Genomic DNA, 15711 nt, shown 5'->3' on the forward strand with positions numbered 1-15711 from the left:
AGGCCCTAATCTATGGATTTCACATGACTGGGAATACATATATGCATCTGTTGGTCACAGATATCTTAAAAAAAGGAAGGGGCGTGGGTCAGAAAACCAGTCAGTATCCAGTCAGTATCTAGTGTGATCATGCAGCACGACACATCCTTCGCATTGAGTTGATCAGGCTGTTGATTGTGGACTGTGGAACGTTGTCCCACTCCTCTTCAGTGGCTGTGCGAAGTTGCTGGATATTGGCGGGAAATGGAACATGCTGCGTACACGTAGATACAGAGCATCCTAAACATGCTCAATGGGTTATATGTCTGGTAAGTATGCAGGCAATCGAAGAACTGGGACATTTTCAGCTTCACGGAATATTGTAAAGATCCTTGCGACATTGGGTCATGCATTATCATGCTGGAACATGAAGTGATGGCGGTGGATGGATGGCACGACAATGGGCCTCAGGATCTCGTCATGGTATCAGTGTGCATTGAAATTTCCATTGATAAAATGCAATGGTGTTCGTTGTTCGTAGCTTATAACATTGACATCAGCAAGCCGCTCACACACTCAACGCCATACACACTGTCTGCCTGGTACAGTTGAAACAAATATTCATCTGAGAAGAGCACACTTCTCCAGCTTGCCAGTGATGGTGAGCGTTTGCCCACTGAAGTCTGTTATGACACCGAACTGCAGTCAGGACAAGACCCTGGAGAAGATATTGTTTATGACAGTTTGTGCAGAAATTATTTGGTTGTGCACACCCACAGTTTCATCAGCTTTCCAGGTGGCCGGTCTCAGATGATCCCACAGGTGAAGAAGCCCGATGTGGAGGTCCGTGGTTGTCCTGGGCTGGCGTAGTTACACGTGGTCTGCGTTTGTGAGGCCTGTTTGACATACTGCCAAATTCTGTAAATCGACATAGGAGGCAGCTTATAGTAGAGAAATTAACATTAAATTGTCTGGCAACAGCTCTGGTGGGCATTCCTGCAGTCAGCATGCCAATTGCACTTTCCCTCCAAATTTGAGACATCTGTGGCATTGTGTTGTGTGACAAAACTGCACATTTTAGAGTGGCCTTTCATTGTCCCCAGCACAAGATGCAGCTGTGTAATGATCATGCTGTTTAATCAGCGTCTTGACATGTCACACCTGTCAGGTGGATTGATTACCTTGGCAAAGGAGAAATGCTCACTAACAGGGATGTAGACAAATGTGTGCTCACAATTTAAGAGAAATATGCTTTCTGTGCGAATGGAACATTTCTGGGATCTTTTATTTCAGCTTATGAAACATGGGACCAACACGTTACATGTTGTGTTTATATTTTTGGTCAGTGTGTGTAAGTGGACAAAGGGAATGAAGGGTAGGGGTGTTCAAGAGAGGGGTTGAGTGTGAGATAGTGGTAAGGGGACTGAAGAGAGGATTATATATGGTGAGGATTATATATGGTGGGTGGAATGTTGAAGAGGTTATGAGGTCGGGGGGTGAGGGTGTTAAAAATATCCAATGCATAAGCGCTCCCCCTTAACTATTCTGAATAACTTGACACAGTGCACATGGATATTGTTACTAGGATACCGTTTAGTCTTTGCAGCTGTTCTATTGAATCTCCTCGACTGTCAGTGTCTGGGAACATTCTTGATAGGTTACTATCATATTTGGTGGTTTCAAAGCCATTCAGGGATTCCTAATGTGTCTGTACGATGCTGTTTTTCTGTGCAAATTATGGACAATAAAAATCTAAAGATCAAAGAGGTTTTTTTCCCCCCACAGTGTTAGAAACGCAAGCATGCCTTTCGGTGACACCCACAACAACTTCAAACTCAACTTCAAAGTTGAGGAGGAGTACCCTGACCTCACCAAGCACATCAACCACATGGCCAAGGTGCTGACCAAGGACATGTACGCCAAGCTGAGGGGCAAGCAAACCTCCTCCAGGCTTCACACAGGATGACCGCATCCAGACAGGTGTCGACAACCCTAGTGAGTGCCACACATCTCCTATACACCCCCTGAGGATAGACAATAACCACCTCAAACACACAACTCTCAGAAGTAGAACTGAGCAGATATCCCTACAATAGTCTGCACAACCATTGTAGCCTGCTGAGCTAAAGCTTAGGCATCAATCAATCATAATCAATCATAATGCCATCGCTTAAGAGATATCAATACCATAATATATAATATAGCCTAGACTATGGTTGCAAAAAAAAACATTTACAATAAAAACATATTGTCATAGTAAAATAAATAAAAGTGTGTACATTTAAAAATATGTATATTTAATGCTGAAACCCTCATATTAAACACCAATGGTATCCACTAAGTTGACGGTTTATATTTAGGTAGATTTTTTACAGCTTTGTCATTCTAATTAAAAAAATTATAATAATCTTAATACATTTTACATGCAGTGTTATTGCCGGTCGGGGTTAAGAATACAGTGGTTAAAATGTATAGGAACAAAAAAAATGGCCAAACTGCATTTACTTACATTTACCCTCCACTACACCACTGTGTACATGTACAAGGCCACACAGAGGTCCAGATTTAATTACACACACCTGTGATAATCTGAAGTACCCAAAAAGGCTACTAGATATCATCTGATAAAATAAAATGGAAAACAAATGTGAACGTTACCAAAATTCTTTCCAGTAATACCCTCCCTTTGCAACCCTGGATGAAGTGGTAGGAGTTGGTGCTGCCTGGGAGATGATGTAGCCTATAACCAAGACTGCACTCCAGTCATTGAGTGGGATGGACACAAGAACCCAGTTAAAGAGTTTCAATAATGCAACATTGTAATATAGGTGAATTGGTAAACTGTTTGTTCATGGTGAAAACCAAACTCAAACTGAGGAGAAATGGCCAACTGTCAGTTTTAGCGGGAGTCATTGCTCATGAGTTTCTGAGCAGAAAACGGGAAGCTCGCAAAGGTATTTGCAGGTTTAACATATGCACAAGCTGCAACAATGTTTGTGGGCTTTTAGTTTCATACAATAGATACCTGCTCCCATATCCATGTTAGCGAATATAATATTGCAGGGATCATCAGCCGCGAGCCAATTTTTTTCTTGAGCAGATGGTTACGGGGCCGTAACATAATTACAAATAATTTGTAGACTGCATATTGACCGCAAGAAGCCCAAACATATATAATATTTGACTAAAGCATAACCATTTCAAACCTTGCTTAAATTTGTATACACTCACGTCTCTATTATGTGTAGGAATACTTGGGAACAAATTTCCGAAATGTATATAACTTGGAGCTGATTTGATGGTGTTTTTACAGTCTTTTATGTCCAACAATTAAATAAATAAATAAAAAATTTGGGTTTTTTGCTCAGAAAACATGGGGGGCCAAATAAAATCACAAGCGGGCCAAATTCGGCTGACGGCCCACCAGTTGGGGAATCTTGTAATACTGTATGTGTAACTTGCATTTTACATATCACACACTTTCTTGAAGTCTTGCATATTTTTACACCACAGAGTGGTATATTAAAGTCAGTAAGCCTACTCCTTAGATGTGCTGCCTTCTTACCCTCCTCTCCTCTCTCTGTCTTCAGGTCACCCCTTCATCATGACCATTGGCTGAGTGGCTGGTGATGAGGAGTCCTACGAGGTCTTCAAGGATCTGTTGGACCCCATCATCTCAGACCGTCATAGTGGTTACAAGCCCACAGACAAGCACAAGACGGACCTGAATTTCAAGAACCTGAAGGTAGAGACGTTCCTCTGACATGTTTGATGGGTTTCATTCACTATAGGAGGAGTACTGCTGAGCAAAAGTAGTGTGGAAATGTTTTGAATAATCTCTTCAGGACATAGGGGGTTGGGATTCACAAAGTTGTTTGAGTCACTTCAAATGTTCAGGTCTAAAACTCAGTTGTGACCTTGATTCTGTGTAGGGAGGTGATGACCTGGACCCCAACTACGTCCTGTCCAGCCATGTGCGCACCAGCCGCAGCATCAAGGGATATGCCCTGCCCCTCCACGACAGCCGTGGTTACCGCAGAGCAATGGAGAGACTGTCCGTCAAGGGTGAGCCTCCCATCTACCAATAGCCACTCATGCAATCACAGGATTGTGCATGAAGCTAGGTAGTAAGGTGAGCGAAAGGGAGTTTACTGGAAATATAGATAAGGCTCGTATTAACAAAGTGCTACATTTTTTCCTCCAGAAACAACATGATTATGGATAAGTGGGGACCTGAACCTAAATCAGCACTCCTACTCTGAGACGCTTTGTGGATACAGGTCCAGAATTCTTATTGAACAGCTTCTAGCTGTTAAGAGTTGGAGGATGGTAGAACATAATATTTAATGGGTTTTTCTGTGTCTCCAGCTCTAAACACCCTGGACGGTGTGTTCAAGGGAAAGCACTACCCCCTGAAGGGCATGACAGATGCCAAGCAGGACCAGCTGACCAATGACCACTTCTTGTTTGACAAGCCCCCGTCTCCCCCTGCTGTTGGGTGCTGTTATGGCCCATGACTGGCCCGACTTTAGAGGAATCTGGTACCCAGAACACAGACCCATTTATTTTTCTTCCTTCTGCCATTTTTTCTCACTTTTCTCCTATTCAGTCGGTAATGTCCTGGGATCAGCATCCACTGTAGTCGGGCTTGTCTGACAGATGTGGCATCACATGGGTTGTTAAAATGTATCAGTAAAAGTTATCATTGAAACTGTGGTCCAATAATCTCCATGAACAAATACAGATGCTGACGTCTTTCTTGGTCATGCACTCAATGTAGAGTTAACACTCTTGTCGTATTGTCTCACACTACACTAATATATATATATTTTATTTAACTAGGCAAGTTGGTTAAGAACAAATTCTTATTTACAATAACGGCCTACCCCAGCCAAACCCGGACGACGCTGGACCAATTGTGCGCAGCCCTATGGGACTCCCAATCATAGCCGGATGTGATACAGCCTGAACTCGAACCAGGGACTGTAGTGACACCTCTTGCACTGAGATGCAGCAAGTTAGACCAATGCAACACTCGGGAGCCCTAATACAGTGCCTTGCAAAAGTATTCGGCCCCCTTGAACTTTGCGACCTTTTGCCACATTTCAGGCTTCAAACATAAAGATATAAAACTGTATTTTGTTGTGAAGAATCAACAACAAGTGGGACACAATTATGAAGTGGAACGACATTTATTGGATATTTCAAACTTTTTTAACAAATCAAAAACTGAAAAATTGGGCGTGCAAAATTATTCAGCCCCTTTACTTTCAGTGCAGCAAACTCTCTCCAGAAGTTCAGTGAGGATCTCTGAATGATCCAATGTTGACCTAAATGACTAATGATGATAAATACAATCCACCTGTGTGTAATCAAGTCTCCGTATAAATGCACCTGCACTGTGATAGTCTCAGAGGTCCGTCAAAAGCGCAGAGAGCATCATGAAGAACAAGGAACACACCAGGCAGGTCCGAGATACTGTTGTGAAGAAGTTTAAAGCCGGATTTGGATACAAAAAGATTTCCCAAGCTTTAAACATCCCAAGGAGCACTGTGCAAGCGATAATATTGAAATGGAAGGAGTATCAGACCACTGCAAATCTACCAAGACCTGGCCGTCCCTCTAAACTTTCAGCTCATACAAGGAGAAGACTGATCAGAGATGCAGCCAAGAGGCCCATGATCACTCTGGATGAACAGCAGAGATCTACAGCTGAGGTGGGAGACTCTGTCCATAGGACAACAATCAGTCGTATATTGCACAAATCTGGCCTTTATGGAAGAGTGGCAAGAAGAAAGCCATTTCTTAAAGATATCCATAAAAAGTGTCGTTTAAAGTTTGCCACAAGCCACCTGGGAGACACACCAAACGTGGAAGAAGGTGCTCTGGTCAGATGAAACCAAAATTGAACTTTTTGGCAACAATGCAAAACGTTATGTTTGGCGTAAAAGCAACACAGCTGAACACACCATCCCCACTGTCAAACATGGTGGTGGCAGCATCATGGTTTGGGCCTGCTTTTCTTCAGCAGGGACAGGGAAGATGGTTAAAATTGATGGGAAGATGGATGGAGCCAAATACAGGACCATTCTGGAAGAAAACCTGATGCAGTCTGCAAAAGACCTGAGACTGGGACGGAGATTTGTCTTCCAACAAGACAATGATCCAAAACGTAAAGCAAAATCTACAATGGAATGGTTCAAAAATAAACATATCCAGGTGTTAGAATGGCCAAGTCAAAGTCCAGACCTGAATCCAATCGAGAATCTGTGGAAAGAACTGAAAACTGCTGTTCACAAATGCTCTCCATCCAACCTCACTGAGCTCGAGCTGTTTTGCAAGGAGGAATGGGAAAACATTTCAGTCTCTCGATGTGCAAAACTGATAGAGACATACCCCAAGCGACTTACAGCTGTAATCGCAGCAAAAGGTGGCGCTACAAAGTATTAACTTAAGGGGGCTGAATAATTTTGCACGCCCAATTTTTCAGTTTTTGATTTGTTAAAAAAGTTTGAAATATCCAATAAATGTCGTTCCACTTCATGATTGTGTCCCACTTGTTGTTGATTCTTCACAAAAAAATACAGTTTTATATCTTTATGTTTGAAGCCTGAAATGTGGCAAAAGGTCGCAAAGTTCAAGGGGCCGAATACTTTCGCAAGGCACTGTATATCAATATTACAATTTCAAAAGGGTTAGCTTTCTAACCATTTACAACGTTTCTGTTACTCTGTGAATAGTTGAACATTAACACTGGCTAACACTGCCTATTGTTGTATTTACTCTTCACTGGCGTCAAGTGTTACAAATAAACTGCATCCGAGTAAATGTAAACTCTAATAGTGACTACATTTGAACAGTATAGGGTGTAAACGTGAAATGTTATACAAAACCAGCTCTGTGTAAATATTTTGCCTCTAATAGAATGTACTTTTTAACACTGTAGGGTGTAGAATATACTAATAGTTAAAGGCGCTGTTGTTAAGACAGTGTAGCACTTACAGGGTATTCGAAGTGTTGTTACGAAGTAGCAAGGGCACGTTGACGCTCACAACCTGGAGTAAACATTTATATAGCTTTGTGTGGTGGTTGTGTGTTTGCTGGGTGGTAGGTCAAGATGTTTTCCAAAAGCCTAACTGTCAAATGAAGTTATTATCTGTAGTAAGATCAACAGCAAGAATCAATTGATGCTCAATCATGAGGCGAACATAGAAATCCATCAAACAAACAAAAAACAAAGAAACAATGGCAACATCTGTGACTTTAATTTCTCGTCCGCTCCATGTTTCTCACTTTCTCTCTAGACCAAAAGCAACAGGGCTTTTGGGTAACACAATCTCACATTGTTTGTTTCTGAATGGGTCAAGGGGTGTACAGAACTAGGCGTCCAGGTCAAAATGTGTCTGTTCATCCGTTTCATTGGCCTCTATTGCATATTACATCATTTCCAAAAATAAACAGTTCTAGCATGACAATGTACATTACTTAAATACTGAGCCCCTGGGGTCACAATACTGTGTTCAACAACCATCTATACCACAGACAGTCTCTTATAGGCATACCAGCACACATTGAACTATCTTTCTGCATTTCATAGGTTTGTATTATATTCCACCTGGAAACAATGTCAGCCCATCATTTTTTTCCTTCACCTTAGCATGTTCATCAACCAGATGCTTTACTTTAATTCTGTAAAGACTTAAACAGACGTTACTATTGCTTGAACGCACCCAAGGTTTTCCTATCAGATCTGCCTGACATTTGTGTTTATCAGGGATAGTGTGAATTGAAACATCAATTTAAAATGTCAGAATTTGCAACAACACATTAGACACATTTTACATTTTGTTATGCGGGTGGAGAAAATCAGAGACTTGTGAAGTACATTTCTGAAAACCCAGTGGATAATCCTTTTAAGTTACATTTGCAGAATTCAGGAAGTAAAATTGTCCAAATTGAACCAATTTCCCTGTAAGTAATAGAAGATTGACTGAAATCATTGCAATTGGCCAAAAGCCTGCCATTTGTACTTGGTACCATTTCTCTGTACCGTATATATATATATATATATATATATATATATATATATCCAAACACTGACTGCATTTTTATGAATAATGGATATGAATCATTTCAACCCCCCCCCCCTCCCTAAAACCCAAACTTTGAAGTCATGCAGGATTGCAGGTTGGTATTGTTCCACATTGTCATTGACAGAAACTGCTTTAAACTAGAAGTACTTCCCTTGCTCTAGCTATAAATAAACCTTGAGCTCTAAGATATATACTATATTCATATATTTTCTATACAGCCATAAACTGGCTGATATAAATGCAGATTTTTTATTACGATATTATTCTAAAAAATAAATAAAGTACCTGTGCAAATATCCACAAATTGAAGTGTTCACATTTAAGACATTGGCGCCCTCCAGTGGCTCGTTGTGGGCTTTGCCCGAGATTCCACTGGAAGGAGCTGATTCAAGTCAAAGCAAAGTGCATCAAGGTCTATATTACCTAATGCTAATATACACCACAATGTTATAGGACTGACCCTCCTCAGGCCCGTGAATCTATCTGTCTGTACTGTTGAGGGCTGTGTATTGTTGTAGATTAGTATTGCTCTCCTCTATAGGGGATCCTGTCATGTGGCAGCGTAGCAGACCAAACGGCACTGAGGAGGTTCTGAAGAGATGATTTAACGACGTGTCTGTGAAGTGGAAGACAGCTGGGAGTGTTTTCGAAAAATAAAACAAGAGGAGGATTGCAAAAACAAACGGACATACGGACAGTAAAAACGCTTGTGGTGAAGATTGAAATAAAAAAAAAGAGATCCAAAGTTAAATGACCACGTTGTTCTGACTGGTTATGTCACCATGAGCAAAAAGCCACAACTGAGTTCGAGAGTATTACCAGTAAATAATCAGGCAGAAATCTTGTAGCCTACATGAACATCATAGTACATCATTCATTCTTATCAGGGGGGAATGTGAGGAAGCCTTTTTTAGCTTATTTTCCAGCATTGAACATGTACTATATGTAGGCATAAGGGGTGCAAGAGGGAAAACACAGCATCCCAGTCACACTGCCTTTAAGGCTCTCTCTCTCTAAATGACTCATCTGTGTGTCTATGCATTCCTCCCCCCACACCTCACAGCAACCCACCGTCATCAACAGTAGACAAAACCAGTTTGATCTGAAGATAACCAGTGCCAAAATGCTAAAGGGTGTCAGAGTTGAGGCATGTGTAACAGTAGGAATGGGATTGGACAGTTGCAGTTACCTCAGGGAAAAAAACTGATTTTGATGTTCACCTTCAATGTTGAGAGATAGCTGAAGATAAAACATCAGGGCACGGAATAGAATCCAAACAAAATGGCATTGCATCACATTGAAAGAAATATGACTTATTCCAAAACAGATCTGGATCAAGTATTATCTCTATTTGAGTTTCTATATCGAGTTTCTCTGAACTATGTAGCCTATTTCAGTGGGCAAATATTGTTTAAAAAAATATTACTAAAATACTCTCTCTTTTTGCCCAACGTTTAGGGCAGAGTATCTAAGGGTATTTGAAATGTTAAATAATCATTTATTTCAACCCAGGTCTGTTCCAGATTTGGTTCACTATGAAGCCTGACAGCTTTGCATTTTGGCAAAGCCATGTGGCGTTCAAGGGCACAATGTTCTGCACTGAACTGCTTTTGCATTGAAACAAAAATGGCTTTCCCAGTCACCCTTTTAGTCATTAGACATTGAGTTAAACTAGTTTATGCTGAGGAACAACTCACTGTGCAACTGTTTCATGACTTGAATTCAACTCTGTTCAAGAAAGGTAAAAGGGAGAGATCAAACCGTGAGAGGTAGGGGATAAAATGCTTAGAAATGGCATGATATGATTATTGATGATGACCAGTGCCAACACAGACATTGATCCCAGCCAATCAGAGGGATAAAAGAGTTTCTACGGAATAGGAATTTGGCAAAGGAATTACTTTCCAAGGGTGTGTGCAGGAAACCAAAGCTACAGATAGCTAAAGATGTTTGAAGGTGAAAAAATGTATAGCGCTACGAACCACAGTTTTGATCTACAGTGCATTCGGAATGTTTTCAGACCCCTTGAATTTTTCCACATTTTGTTACGTTACAGCCTTATTCTAAAATGGATTGAATAAAACATTTTCCTCATCAATCTACACACAATACCCCATAATGACAAAGCGAAAAACAGGTTTTTAGACATTTTTGCAATTGTATTAAAAATAAAAAATTGAAATATTACATTTACATAAGTATTCAGACCCTTTACTCAGTACTTTGTTGAAGCACCTTTGGCAGCGACTACAGCCTAGATTATTTTTGGGTATGATGCTACAAGCTTGGCACACCTGTATTTGGGGAGTTTCTCCTATTTCTTCTCTACAGAGAAGCTCTGTCAGGTTGGATGGGGAGCGTCGCTGCACAGCTATTTTCAGGTCTCTCCAGGGATGTTCGATCGGGTTCAAGTCTGAGCTCTGGCGGGGCAACTCAAGGACATTCAAAGACTTGTACCGAAGCTGCTCCTGCGCTGTCTTGGCTGTGTGCTTACACGGAACCCAAACCGGCTGTGCGCGTGCGCCATCATGCGCTATTGTGCATACATTTATTTTGTCCCCCTACACCAAACGCGATCACGACAAGCAGGTTAAAATATCAAAACAAACTCTGAACCAATGACATTAATTTGGGGACAGGTCGAAAAGCCTTAAACATGTATGGCAATTAGGCTAGTTAGCTTGCACTTGCTAGCTAATTTGTCCTATTTAGATAGCTTGCTGTTGCTAGTTAATTTGTCCTGGGATATAAACATCGAGTTGTTATTTTACCTGGAAGGCACAAGGTGCCCTACGCCGACAATTAATCCACACATAAAACAGCCAACCAAATCGTTTCTAGTCATCTCTCCTCCTTCCAGGCCTTTTCATCGTTTAATTTATATGGCGATTGGCATCTAAACTTTCGTAGTTTTACCACGACAACCGGCAACAGTTCATCATTCAACCAATGAGGAGATGGCATGTGGGTACTTGCTTCTATAAACTAACGAGGAGATGGAAGAGGCAGGACTTGCAGCGCGATCGGCATCAGAAATAGAAAGGAGTCCTATTTTAGCCCTTGGCATCGCAGACGCTCATTGGTGCACGCGAGCAGTGTGGGTGAAATAATTGAATAACATGGATTTCTAAATGTATTTTGTGACGCTCGCGCACGCGACGTGTCCGGTCTAGTCAGCATGTTAGAATCGTTGTCCTGTTGGAAAGTGAACTTTTTCCCCAGTCTGAGGTCCTGAGCGCTCTGGAGCAGGTTTTCATCAAGGATCTCTCTGTACTTTCCTCCATTCATCTTTCCCTCGATCCTGACTAGTTTCCCAGTCCCTGCCGCTGAAAAACATCCCCACAGCATGATGCTGCAATCACCATGCTTCAACATAGGGATGGTGCCAAGTTTCCTCCAGAATTGGCGCTTGGCATTCAGGCCAAATAGTTTAAGTGACTTTTGGAAAACTCCAAGTGGGCTTTCATGTGCATTTTACTGAGGAGTAGCTTCCGTCTGGCCACACTACCATAAAGGCCAGAATGGTGGAGGGCTGCAGAGATAGTTGTCCTTCTGGAAGGTTTTCCCATTTCCAAAGAGGAACTCTGGAGCTCTGTCAGAGTGACCATTGGATTCTTGCTCAGTTTGGCCGGGTGGCCAGCTCTAGGAAGAGTTTTGGTAGTTCCAAACATCTTCCATTTAAGATTGATGGAGGCCACTGTGTTCTTGGGGACCTTCAATGCTGCAGACATTTTTTTGTAGCCTTCCCCAGATCTGTGCCTTGACACAATCCTGTCTCGGAGCTCTACGGACAATTCCCTCGACCTCATGGCTTGGTTTTTGCTTTGACATGCACTGTCGACTGTGGGTCCTTATATAGGCAGTTGTGTGCCTTTCCAAATCATGGCCAATCAATTGAATTTACCACAGATGGACTCCAATCAAGTTGTAAAAACATCTCAAGGATGATCAATGGAAACAGGTTGCACCTGAGCTAAATTTAAAGTCTCATAGCGAAGGGTCTGAACACTTATGTAAATAAGGTATTTCTGTTATATTTGTTTCATACAAATGTCTAAAAACCTGTTTTTCGCTTTGTCATTATGGGGTATTGTGTGTAGATTGATGAGAAAAAATACATGTTTTATCCATTTTAGAATGAGGCTGTAAAGTAAAAAAATGTGAAAAAAGTCAAGGGGTTTGAATACTTTCCGAATGCACTGTACATAGATTCAGTTTTCGTATTGGCACTGATATCTAAAATGGAGCATGATATGTACTAAAGTGTATACTGCCTGACATTACACATTAACATAATAGCTTATTATGGTGTTTGGTTTGTACAATACTACAAAAGTGAAACCTATATCAGTCCAGTTTATTTATGTCATATGCAGTAAGACTAACTGAGATAGATTCATGATGTGTCCGAGATAACATCCCCAGCTACTACCTTTTTCAGTTGATGATGTTAGTGGAAATGGATGTGAAGGTTCCCATTGGCTGGTACAAAGTGTCTTGTCAACTTCTGTCATTGCCCAACAATCCAATCCCGCCTATACTGTGCACAAATAGAAAAACAGAGTAACCTTTGATGCCGCTTGTCAAATCCTTGAGTTAACTGTCTCTATTTGTGCATATCGTCCACAGAAGTCCTTGGATGATCACTTCATCAGTATCAATGTTCAAATGGGAGAAGAAAGAGCAATACATACATAGATGTAGGATCTTAATTTGAGCCAGTTAGCTACAGCAGGAAAATAATCCTGCAGCAACAGGAATTATGAATTATTATGTGGATTATAATTAATGGAAATGTTTTATGGGTTGATACATTTTTCGTAAGGGAAAATAAAGTCTGAAATTTTGAAGTGGAAATTACAAACTTCAGAAGCCTTTTTAAACCTCAAATACACTACAAGTTTTACATTTCCTGTATTGCAGGAAAGTTATCCTGCAACAGGGTGATCAAATCAAGATCCTATATCTGTACACGAGAAATGTTTTCGAGAATGTTTTTGATGTTGTCGGTACGGAGTTGGTGATCGTTAAAAAAGACAATGATACCAATCATAAAAGTAATAGTCATTATGGCTAGAGGTAACAGTAAAACATTTTAAGCTGGATTCCTGTCTGATCAGGTTCCAGTGGGTGAAGCTGTTCAGTTGTAGTGGTGAGAGGGACGCGGGGGGTACATTTGGGTCTGGGTGGTGTGGCGATGGGGGCGGGTGGTTAGGTTGAGACTGGTGCGGAGGGGGGTAGGGCTATAGCCACGTAAGAGACAGGGGCAAATGTATTTTATCTTGAGTCCAGCCCCACATCCCTCTTTCTCTGTATTTCTCTTTCCATCATTCTCAACCCCCATTATATTCAGAGTTCGAGGTCCTTTGAGATTTGCATGGCGATGTCCCGGAAAACGAGCGGTGCTCCCCAAAGTCGTGTATAGCGCACCCCGTTGGAAGTCTTATTGTTGGAGGCACCACCCCCCGTGGAGAGGTGGCACACCTCTGCCTTGAAGGCCACGCAACCTCCGGACGCCCCGTGGGTGCAGGAGAGCAGGAAGGGGCCGGCGTGGTGGACCTGGCAGCCGCAGCCCCGTGCCGCCTCCCACAGAGCCAGCACCACCTCCGCTGGGTCCCGCCGCCCCCGGGGTACCCTCAGATTCCAGCCACATCCGATGGCCCGGGGCTCGGCCGCTTTTTGATGCCCAGGTAAATGGCGACTGGTGACCAGAAAGGGAGAGCGACAGAAAAAAAAGAAAGAGAAAGGACAGAGTGGTGGGAGAGTAAAAGAAAAAGGAGGAGAGAAGAGTTGTTAGAGGGAAAGGGGTGGGTAAGGAGAAAAGAAAGTGAGAATGGGTGGTTGAATCTAGTAAAGGCCCAATGCAGCCATTTTTATATCAATATCAAATATTTTCTGGGTAACAATTAAGTACCTTACTGCAATATATTTCATTTGTTTTTAGCAAAAACATATTTCTTAATCAAGAATTTTGCTAGGAGTGGGGAGGGGGAAACTGAACAATAGCTGTATTGGCAGAGAGGTTTGGAACTCTATTTGTTTTAGGTCTCTTTACCAATTTACCGATGGTGATGTCACCATTGCAAGCAAAAACTCCAGACGATGCAAGCCTGTTGATTAGAAGGTCCTGTGTATATTGTATTTTCAACCAGCAACTATCAGAAAATAACACTGATCAACATTTTCGACAGCACTGGGCCTTTAAATTTAAGAATGAATTTTCAGTTAATGTGAGCAAGTTTACTGTCTAAAACATGACAACAACCTAACACGGTTATGTTGGGGTTATAGATGAGGTGACAAAGGGTTGCCGGATATACTGACCTTGTGACATATACTGACCTTGTGACCGCAGATCGGCAGATTCCCTCAGGTTCATTTGTGACCCTGCGTAGAGAACACACACACACACACACAATTAAATGGGGAATCAGAGAGGTGTTTTAAGGGAGATGCAGTTCCATGTCCACCAAGTACACAGAGAGAGTCACCATCAATCCACAATACTTTGAAGCCATTCAAAAAGAAAGGAAATCATAGAGTGAGGACAAGCAAACGACAACAGCGACAAAAAAACTCCAGGTATTCATCGGTTGTACGTTGCGTCACAATATTGTTTTATAAGTTCTATATTGAGGGCTGACTCCCGAGTGAACATTCTACTCAATGCATTGTCAACTGCCATTGATTAACATTTCTAAAGGAGGCAAATAATTAGTAGGAAAACCTTTTGTTGTCATTGTGATTAGAGGTCGACCGATTAATTAGAGCCTATTTCAAGTTCTCATAACAATCGGTAATCTGCATTTTTGGACACCGATTATGGCCGATTACATTGCACTCCACGAGGAGACTCCGTGGCAGGCTTGACTACCTGTTATGCGAGTGCAGCAAGGAGCCAAGGTAAGGTGCATTAAACTTATCTTGTAAAAAAACAATCAATCTTAACATAATCACTAGTTAACTACATATGGTTGATGATATTACTAGTTTATCTAGCTTGTCCTGCGTTGCATATAATCGATGCGGTGCCTGTTAATTTATCATTGAATCACAGCCTACTTTGCCAAACAGGTGATTTAACAAGCACATTCACGAAAAAAGCACTGTCGTTGCACCAATGTGTACCTAACCATAAACATCAACGCCTTTCTTAAAATCAATACACAAGTATATATTTTTAAACCTGTATATTTAGTTAATATTGCCTGATAACATGACTTTCTTTTAACTAGGGAAATTGTGTCACTTCTCTTGTGTTCAGTGCAACAGAGTCAGGGTATATGCAGCAGTTTAGGCCGCCTGGCTCGTTGCGAACTGTGTGAAGACCATTTCTTCCCAACAAAGACAGCCAGCTTGTCACGGTCGTCCTCCTCTTCATCTGAAGAGGAGAGGCGAGAAGGATCAGAGGACCAATATGCAGCGTGGTATGTGTTCATAGTGAATTTTAATAAAGAGAACACTGAACTCTATACAAAAGAGTAACAATAAACAATAAACCAAATACGACCGTGAAGCTACAAATGAGACCTGTGCTGACACAAGCCACTAACATAGACAATCACCCACAAACAAACAGTGCAACCCAGGCTACCTAAGTATGATTCTCAATCAGAGACAACTAATGACACCTGCCTCT

General features: G+C 41.6%; 2 protein-coding genes across 7 annotated transcripts in view; one reads left to right on the top strand and one right to left on the bottom strand.

Moving 5' to 3' along the window:
• The first annotated feature begins 1780 nt into the window (after positions 1-1780).
• LOC110537652 (creatine kinase M-type-like) lies at positions 1781-4496 on the top strand. The gene is made up of 4 exons (XM_090191381.1): positions 1781-1910; positions 3600-3724; positions 3912-4044; positions 4348-4496. The coding sequence occupies exons 1-4, from the start codon at positions 1781-1783 to the stop codon at positions 4494-4496; spliced, it is 537 nt and encodes a 178-aa protein (XP_090047507.1).
• Positions 4497-7224: 2728 nt separating this feature from the next.
• LOC110537653 (MAP/microtubule affinity-regulating kinase 4) overlaps positions 7225-15711 on the bottom strand; it is a 54692-nt gene continuing 46205 nt past the window's right edge. For 2 of the 6 annotated variants that reach the window (XM_090192554.1, XM_090192556.1), the window contains 2 exons: positions 14415-14459; positions 12138-13773 (listed from right to left, as the gene is read on the bottom strand). In XM_090192554.1, the coding sequence (XP_090048680.1) occupies positions 13422-13773; positions 14415-14459 (397 nt within the window). In that variant the 3' untranslated portion in view covers positions 12138-13421. Of the gene's footprint in view, positions 13774-14005; positions 14460-15711 lie in introns of those variants that run through there. The other 4 variants (XM_021623858.3, XM_090192553.1, XM_021623861.3 and 1 more) reach the window with 4 other exon arrangements.

Source organism: Oncorhynchus mykiss, chromosome 12 (genome assembly GCF_057628025.1).
Source record: "Oncorhynchus mykiss isolate SJ-2025 chromosome 12, ASM5762802v1, whole genome shotgun sequence".
NCBI lineage: Eukaryota > Metazoa > Chordata > Actinopteri > Salmoniformes > Salmonidae > Oncorhynchus > Oncorhynchus mykiss.

Bases quoted from the DNA above. Each gene is read 5' to 3' on its own strand.
- LOC110537652 (XM_090191381.1), top strand. From the start codon at position 1,781: ATGCCTTTCGGTGACACCCACAACAACTTCAAACTCAACTTCAAAGTT. The intron at 1,911-3,599 runs GCAAGCAAACCT...CCATTGGCTGAG, and splicing joins CATGTACGCCAAGCTGAGGG to TGGCTGGTGATGAGGAGTCC. The intron at 3,725-3,911 runs GTAGAGACGTTC...GATTCTGTGTAG, and splicing joins TGAATTTCAAGAACCTGAAG to GGAGGTGATGACCTGGACCC.